The following is an 8,587-nucleotide window of genomic DNA, read 5'->3' as shown; positions in this document are numbered from 1 at the left end:
AGAAAATACTACATATTATTCTAGGTTTCTGTTCATTAACAACCAGCTCAGATGTCTGTGAATGATTGCTAAATGTTGGTATTGTCTCTACATGCAAGATTAATACAATAAAAAGAATTGTTAAAGTATCACCCGACAGGAGCTAGTGAAGCAGAGAAGTTGTGACCAAAGAACAAAAACAACGGCGCTAACAGTACGTCCAAAGCAGCCCTCTTTAACACTGTACAAGTTTCTTTTTGAGAATGCAAGGAAAAAAAACCAAAAGATCTCGGAAGACGAAATCCGTCCCTAGAAGTAGAGGATGTGTGAGCTTTCTGTGTACAAATGTGGCTAACCGGTTCAGTACTACAAGGAATACAAGACCCTTCACCGTGACGGCACACCATTGCCTCCTGCCATTACCTTCACTTGTGCTAATGAAGAAAGGTTAAGGATGAAAAATGAGAGGGCGTGTGCCATCATTGTTGGGATGTTAAACAAAGCTAAAAAGTTTGAATGGCTGTTTTCTGCCAATGTTTTACCACAGATGACTAAGCTTGCTTCCCGTGCTTTTTGTCCCCGAAACTGTGGTGCATAATGGCTTTTTGAAAGGGGAGGTAAAAATAAACAACTGAGATCATCAGTTTGCAGACTCACTTATAACTAGTGATGTGGCTGTGTTCAGAAATAACCAGTTACATTCAAATTCATGTTAAATGGGAGTCACCACAAACCTGCTAACATTTAAAGTACTTCTGATTAACCCCAAATGAGTTTCAACTATCGTAGTAGACGTTTCTTGACATGTTGTTCAATGAAACCTTGTCTAATGTCTCAGCTGCAGCTGAAGAAAAACAGCCCTGAAACATGATGCTGCCACTACCATGCTTCACTTCAGGTACGCTGCTCTTTTGGTGCTGAGAAGTGTTGTGTTTATGCCAAATACACTTTCTGAAATTATTGCAAAAAAGTTCAACCTTTGTTTTGAAATTTTGCAAAAAACACACTTGAAATCTCCCAAACGCATGTAGGAAAATGTGTTACAGTCAATGAAACTAAGGTTGAACTTTTTGGCCATAATTCCAAGAGCTATGCTGGGCACAAGCACAACACTGCTCATCATCAAAAGAAAATTCAACCAATAGTGAGGCACAGCGGTGGCAGCATCATGCTGTTTTCTTCATCGAGCTGTTTTTATCCAGTTGGAACTGAGGCCTTACACAAGGTGGAAGAAATTATGAACAGTTCCAAATGCCAGTCAGTGTTAGCACAAAACCTTCAGGCTTCTGTTATAAAGCAAATACTAGTCAGAAAAAAGACTAATAGAACAGCAAATGTATTTTGGGTTAATCAGGGGCACTTTAAATTGTGGCAGTTGTGTGCTGACTCCATTTTAACATGAGCTTGAATGTCACTGGTTAATGTTGAACACAGCTACATCTCCTGTTATAAGAGGATGCGCACACTTTTTTCCCCTCGCGAAAATATATATATTTTTTTATGTTCAACTCAGTTGGACATGGTATAGGTCACCATGGTGGAAGAGTTTTTTAAAGGGAATATCAACCCAAGAATTGTCTTTACAATAATATGTACGATGCGCCTCCACTAGTCAAAACATGGCATTCTGATTAAAGACCAAGTCAACCCAAACATATATTTTTTTCAAGAATATGTTCTATGCAAGCCCACTAGTTGAAACAAGGCATTCTGATAAATATTGTATATGTGGAACAAGAGTTAATCCACTTGTTTTTAGCCATCTCTGGGGGCGGCCATTCTGTCATTTCTGTCGACTGAAAATGACATCACAACTGCTCAGGACTCAGGTAACGACCAATCACAGCTAACCTGTTTTCTGAAGCCGCGCCGACTTTAATGGATGGATGGATTTTTTATTTTTTTTTTATGGCACCAAAACCTGGCAATTAAACAGGGCTGTGTAAACTTTTTATATCCACTGTGTTTCTTCCAAAAAGAGGGAATGTGCCTAATCTTTATGGATGTTGGAGTGTTGAAGGAGATATTTTTTTTTTTGTTTCTTTGTTTTGTTTAAATAAAGCCTGCTCAAATGATTACAATTTTTCAAGAAAAACTGCTCGCCAAACCACTTGTTTGCAGAAAGTCAACATGGCAGGATTTTGTTATTTCCGTGAGGAACTGGTGGATGTGCTTGGGTTAAAAAGCTTGGCAAAAGCTGCATTTGTGGAAGTGGGGAAGTGGTGTGATGTCAACGTGAAAAGGTCCCGTGAGGGTGGAGGTGTGGCGAGAGATGCCCCTGCAGTGGTGTGCTTGAGAAAAAATTGCTGCTAACTTGAGATGGTGGACCTACTGGTGATCCCCATCATTTAGGCTGGGTTCACAATCAATATCAGCACTACTTTTTCAAGAGGGTAACTTGGAAGCACAGACACACACACACACACACACGCTATAGAAACATGTTGAGGTCATTTGAAGGTCACAAATCTAATTGTTCCCCCCCAAGGTTTCCAAAGAGTACACAATTATTTTTCCAGTATGGATCATCGCCACCATCGTACTCAACACGGTTATGATAAGAGAGACGGCTCTAGTCTTAGCAGGGCCCCCCCCCCACTCGAAAAACTCAACAAAAAAAAGAGGTTGTATTTTTCTACTCTACAGCACCACAAAGTTTTGAACGTAGCACCAAGTCGTAATGCTGAGAAGCCGCAAACACGCTCGTAAACGCTACGTAATGTACACCGCTTCAGCTCGGGGAGCTAACTTTTGGTAGCTTTGGATGGCTAGTCGAGTCTTAGAAGCTCCCTTTTTACACTGTATCTGTTTCTGTATTTCTGTATATGGAGTCGATCCGGCGATTTCTCGGCTTCGGAGGTAATATCGGAGCCGAAACAGAGTGGCACGCCACCTCTGTTTAAAGGGTAAGTCAAGTCAAAAAAAAATTTTTTTCAAGACATTCTGATAAATATTGCGTTTGCGGAACAAGAGTTAATCCACCTGTTTTTAGCCATCTCTGGGGGTGGCGATTTTGTCACTTCTGTCGACTGAAAATGACATCGCAGTTGCTCAGGGCTCAGGTAACGACCAATCATGGCTCACCTGTTTTCTGGAGCTGAGACATGATTCTGGCCCTGAGCATCTGTGATGTCATTTTCAGTCGACAGAAGTGATAAAATGGCCGCCACCTGAGGTGGCTAAAAAACAGGTGGATTTTGCTTTCTTTGCTCATATTCCACAAACCTAATATTAATCAGAATGTCGTGTTTCAACTAATGGGCCTGCATAGAACATATTCTTGAAAAAATATGTTTGGGTTGACCTCTTTAACAATAATATGTTGTATGTGTCCCGACTAGTCTAAATACGGCATTCTGATTATTACTGCATTTGTGGAATATGAAATAAATTAAGCAGCAATATCCATCTGTTTGTATCCATCATAGGGGGCGGCCATTTTGCCACTTGCTGGTGACTGAAAATGACATCACAGAAGGAAAGAAAGAAAAAAAGAAAGAAAGAAGGAAAGAAGAGCACTTTTGACTTGACTTCACCTTTAAGGGTTTTCCAGGAGCACTTGCTTCTCTCACCCTGTTGTGTTGATAGTAACGGTGCTGTCCGATAAGTAAAAAATAAAATAAAATAAACAATACTGATTGTAGCAATATCCTAATTTACTGTAGTGTAGGGCTGGGTGAATTTGGATTTATTAATCAGGATGATTTTTTTTTTAATTCTTAATTAAATCTTTGTTCATCCATTGTATCTTTGCCAGTGACACATGGTCACAGGTAGAACAATTAAACGCTCATCCACTAGTTGGCAGAAGGTACAATTTCAGATTTTATTTTAAGGCCACATCGCCCAGCCCGACTGTCACAGATCTGATGCAGGACATTTGCAGGGTCTGCGTGAAAGCGGATATAGAAGTCAGCATCTACAGCTTAACATTTTCACGAGATAAAATATACAAGCAGAAGCAATACGCTGTATGCTGCTAAAATTGTTACGTTCACTCCTCTGGGGGTAAAAGCATGTGCGCTAAAAGCATGACAAACGAGGCACCTTAAAATGTTTCCACTTAAAGCCGTACTGTAAGCAAATACCGTTGTTTTTTTTTTGTTTAATATATTTATATAATCTAATTTCTCTCTACGTCTTCTGTCATTTTTGTACATCCTCATTACAAGAAGGTCTTCCCGTAAAACGCGGTTTCTCTTTACAAATACGATACATGTACAGTACATAACAAATATAGATCTTTTTTTGTTCCTAAATCGCCGGCTCTTATACCGATATGCATGGGTGCTCACTTTCAGGCAACCATTAGCTTTGACCGCTCTTTTGTGGCAAATTCCTGGTCATATTTGCACGATTGGAAAAAAAAAAACATTTAAAAGAAAACAGAGCTTGTAAAGGGGCCGAACAGTACAGAACAATTTGGCCTGGATGCAGGCTGCACCTTAACAAATAAAACGTCAGCGGTCATTCAATGCACTGCGACATCGGGACATTCATTTCCTGTACAGCGAAAAGCATACATTCATTATCGGCTAGTGTCAGGAAATCAACAAACATACATAGTAGTAGCTAGAAAGTACTGGTAATATAAATATGATAAACAGTCTACTGTTGGTTGTGGTTGAGTACAGTGGACCCACGGGACTCAGAAGGATGTCAAATGTAGTGTTTTTTGCGTGTGTGGGTGTGTGTGTGTGTGTGTGTGTGTGTGTTCTCTCTTTGACTTTTTTTTTGTGCGTATCCATAATGATAAGCCAAAGAGACAAATGGCAATGAAAATAAAATGCTCGAACTAAAACCGAAACATATGCCCAAAAGTGCTACTCATCAAAGGTAAGGGTAACGAGACATTCTGACTTTTTGGTAGCATTGTAGCAAGTTCCCTCATGGAACATAGGCAAGGTGCACTTCCTTGCGCTCTAGCAACAATTCTACTCTGTAAACAAATGAAGTGCAGCTCAGCCTCTGGATAGCGGATGTCGTGGCGAACTTAATTCAGTACATAATACTTTCTAACTCATATGAATCAGCATCACACTAGTATGAGTGTCAATGCAGCAAGGAAAGAAAGACAAAATTGTTATTGCACTTTAATAAAAAGTAAGTAAAAGTTATTCAATACTCATTTTTATTTTCTTCCAATGTTTGGATTTATTGGATACATTTATTGGATTTATTGGATAATTTACTGCTAGCAATTTGCACTTTACTGTTTCCTTGGTTGAATTTGTTGCTATTTGAGCTAAACATGAGAATTGCTTTTTGTTTCTTTAATGTTCCTGATGTGAACCAAACCATGACCTAAAAACCGAGGTAGATACCAAACCACTATTTTTGGCGCACTGTTACACCTGGAATAATGATTAATTTTGTTTGAATGTGACTTAAAGTAGTAGCCTACAGCAGTGTTTTTCAAATTCTGTGCTGCGAGATATTGTCAGGTGTGCCATGGGAAATTATCTAATTTGTGTGCCTGTGCGGTTTAGCGTCTGGCAGTATTATCATGTAGTTACTACATTGTAGTACTCTTCCATACCAGTAGGTAGCAGCAGCAGCAGTGTCTTTGTTTAGAGACAAGCGAATTAGTGACGTATGTTTATCCAAACACGCCCATGTTTCACACTGAGTAAGTATCAATATGAAACATAAAATACTTTATTCTATTTATTTAATTCCTATTCAAGACGTTATGATATAACGGTATTCATTGTTAAAAAAATGCTTATATAAACAATATAACACTTATATTGTTAAAATAAGCTTTTTTTTCCTCCACAATTTCAGCTGGTGGTGTGCCGTGGGATTTTTTCAATGAAACAAATGTGCCTTGATTCAAAAAAGTTTGAAAAACACTGGCCTACAGTATGTGTTTTATGATGGTGAAAAGTTCAACCCCTAGATAGTATTCAAGTGATGCTTCACAATCTGAACGTCGCAAGAGTTGTAAAATTTGGAATTTAACCACAATTTGGGGGGAAAAATGCCTTGAAAGTAGCATAACGAAGATTGTGAGGCACAAGAGACAGTCAAGTCATTGCTGACATTAGCCACTAGCGCTAGTTGCTAGCAAATCACCAGGCAGCTAGTTACTATTATTACCACCATATTTCCACATTTCCAGGGTCATAAACAAACAAAACGGAATCCAATACTAGCCTCGGTTGCTAGGGCTAGCTGCTAGTGAACAGCCATCCAGCTAACTTCTACGCTTACTACTGGTACCCTGTTTCTACATTTCCAGGGCCGTAAATGTTGATTCAGACAAGACTGTAGAGTCACCACAGATCACAGTCCACTGGAATGCTAATCGTCATTAATGACACTATCTCCACATTGCGTACGTTTTTCAAAGTTTCCACAGTAATTCACCTGAGAGACTCTTTATGTGCCTCGGTAGGTGCTGTTATTTTGGTTAGTAACACACTATCCAGTTAACTCTTTATTGTGTGTGAACAATACTTTGTCAATGGACGGATAATGAAAGTTAATACCTGGAATTGAGAAATTTAGATTGTGAACAGACTATGTTGAAAGTTTGAATTTTCCAATCCTTTCCATTGTTTATTATCGAGAAAATAACTTTAATAACCACTTAATTACTTTAAACTTGAATATGCTTGACTCCCGAGGGTCCGCTGTATTGTATTCATTGCTTTTAGCACTTTCCAGCTTTATGAGGCATTGTATGCTTGCTAAGTTCCTATTTAACATGCAGAACCTTTATTCCGTCTGCATGAACTTTTATTTCTTAGTTTATTTATTTGCCTTTTTACCCTTTTGGTAGCCCTGTGCATTTTGTGTCTACTCGGAAATGCGCAGCCGAAACTCTGAAAATCCAGCAAACAAAATAAACAGTCATGCTTCTTCTCTAGCAAAACAGAAGAACAATAGTATTGGAGTCCTCCCCGACGAAACTAATGTGAGAAGGCGACGGAAAAGGCAAGTTTAAGCTAGAAAAAAGACGAGCGCAAAGGCAAAAAAAGGCACCTCCAGATGTGCCACCCATCACAAGTGAAATTCATCCTACTCAACATTTTACGATTGGTCACCCTGTTCATCTAAAACCACCCGACCGTCGGTGAGTTCGACCTCGTAACATCGACACATTAAGACAGTCTCAGTGGATAGTACCGCTAAATAAATACAAGCTAATAGCGAGAACCAAAGGCTAGCTAACGTGTCGGGGGAAAAAAAAAAAAAAGAGCACATCGCGTGATCCAACCTTATTTGTTTCTTTTTTTCTCCATATGTAAAAAGGTCAAGTACATACAGTATACCACAAGAATTACAGCAAGTCTGCGTTTACTCTGAGGTATATTTGGTGGTAAGAACCCTGTGTTTAAATACTGACACTATTTGTATTGTAGGAAAAGTCGGTGAGTGGACGCACCGGGCATAACAGTACACTGTATCACTGGAAAAACATATGGACCCTCGCCAGCCCCTTCCTGTATGAGTGAAAAAAACTTCTTTGTTACTGTAGAACAGAACTTCACTCCCTTGTTTTGACTTTGTATATACATAATATCTTTTCTCGTGAGATGGAGGGAAGCCAAACCAATTGTTCATGTACTCACGCCGCTGCCGCCGTCAAACCCCCCATCAGCTTGAGAGATGATAAGAAAGCTATCAGTTTGATACTAAGATCAGAGTGTGGTGGGGGTGGAGCACAGCGGGCTGAGGTGGCCTTAAATCGAGTTAAATGGCTTGGCAGGCCCCTCGGGTCAGCGGAGGGTCCCGTAATTGGGGCCCTCCGACTCGGCACCGGTCAGGATGCCCGTCTGGTCGTCCTCGGAGCGCCTGCGATGCAGCAAGGAGGCCAAATAGAGATAGGGGTTCTTCTTGGTTTGCCTTTTCCTCATTTTGCCGAGCACCTCGTCCCGGTGGGGCATCTGACATGGCTGCTGGGTCTGAGAGGGAGCCGCACCTGAGGGGGGTCGGGTGGGGTAGGGGAGAACATACAGTAAGTGATGCACCAGAAACAACACTTGATCCAGTGCAGTGACTGCTACACTGGAGAGACCAAGCAACGTTGACGCAAACACATAGCACAACATATGAGAGCAAACTCTTTAGGGCCAAAGTCAAAAGTTCATTTGCAGTTCAAAAAGAAGGGATGTTCTTTGAGAGGACAACAATGTTCAAATTCTGAACATTGAGAACCTGGTTTAAAGGAAGCCAACAATGTCAAACTCGAAAGACTTGATATCTCCTGATATGTCACTCCCAAGGAATCGTGTCATTCCATGGGAACAGTGGCCACTAATGTGTCATCTTGCCACCAAGCAGGTGAATGAGCACTTAATATGCAAAATGGTCATTCGCCTACCAGGCCTGGCAACAACAATAACAACCCAACTGTAACCATCCCTCAGGAGACACACCCACTAAAGACATCCATATATTACATTCATATTAATATTTAAAACCGAAGACGGCTTTTATAGAGTCCAGTTTCCTCAAATCAACATTTGCAGATTACCATCACCTGATTGACTGAGAATCTGCACAGTTCAGTTCCGAATCGACACATTCAGGGTGCTGCTTTCACTTTAGCACCCACTAGTCTGTTTTAATCAAACACTAGTTCTAGTTGCAGTTCAGT

At 40.3% G+C, this 8,587-nt stretch overlaps 1 protein-coding gene across 3 annotated transcripts in view; it reads right to left on the bottom strand.

Moving 5' to 3' along the window:
* Positions 1 to 4,661: 4,661 nt before the first annotated feature.
* The window catches only part of igsf9ba (immunoglobulin superfamily, member 9Ba), a 72,690-nt gene continuing 68,764 nt past the window's right edge, over positions 4,662 to 8,587 (bottom strand). For 2 of the 3 annotated variants that reach the window (XM_086036330.1, XM_086036331.1), the window contains one exon: positions 4,662 to 7,909. In XM_086036330.1, the coding sequence (XP_085892456.1) occupies positions 7,707 to 7,909 (203 nt within the window). In that variant the 3' untranslated portion in view covers positions 4,662 to 7,706. The remainder of the gene's footprint in view (positions 7,910 to 8,587) is intronic. The other variant, XR_015087528.1, reaches the window with a different exon arrangement.

This window comes from Filicampus tigris, chromosome 7 (genome assembly GCF_054856515.1).
Source record: "Filicampus tigris isolate MCC_2025a chromosome 7, RoL_Ftig_1.0, whole genome shotgun sequence".
Taxonomy (NCBI): domain Eukaryota; kingdom Metazoa; phylum Chordata; class Actinopteri; order Syngnathiformes; family Syngnathidae; genus Filicampus; species Filicampus tigris.
This window is presented reverse-complemented; position numbering and strand designations above follow the sequence as displayed.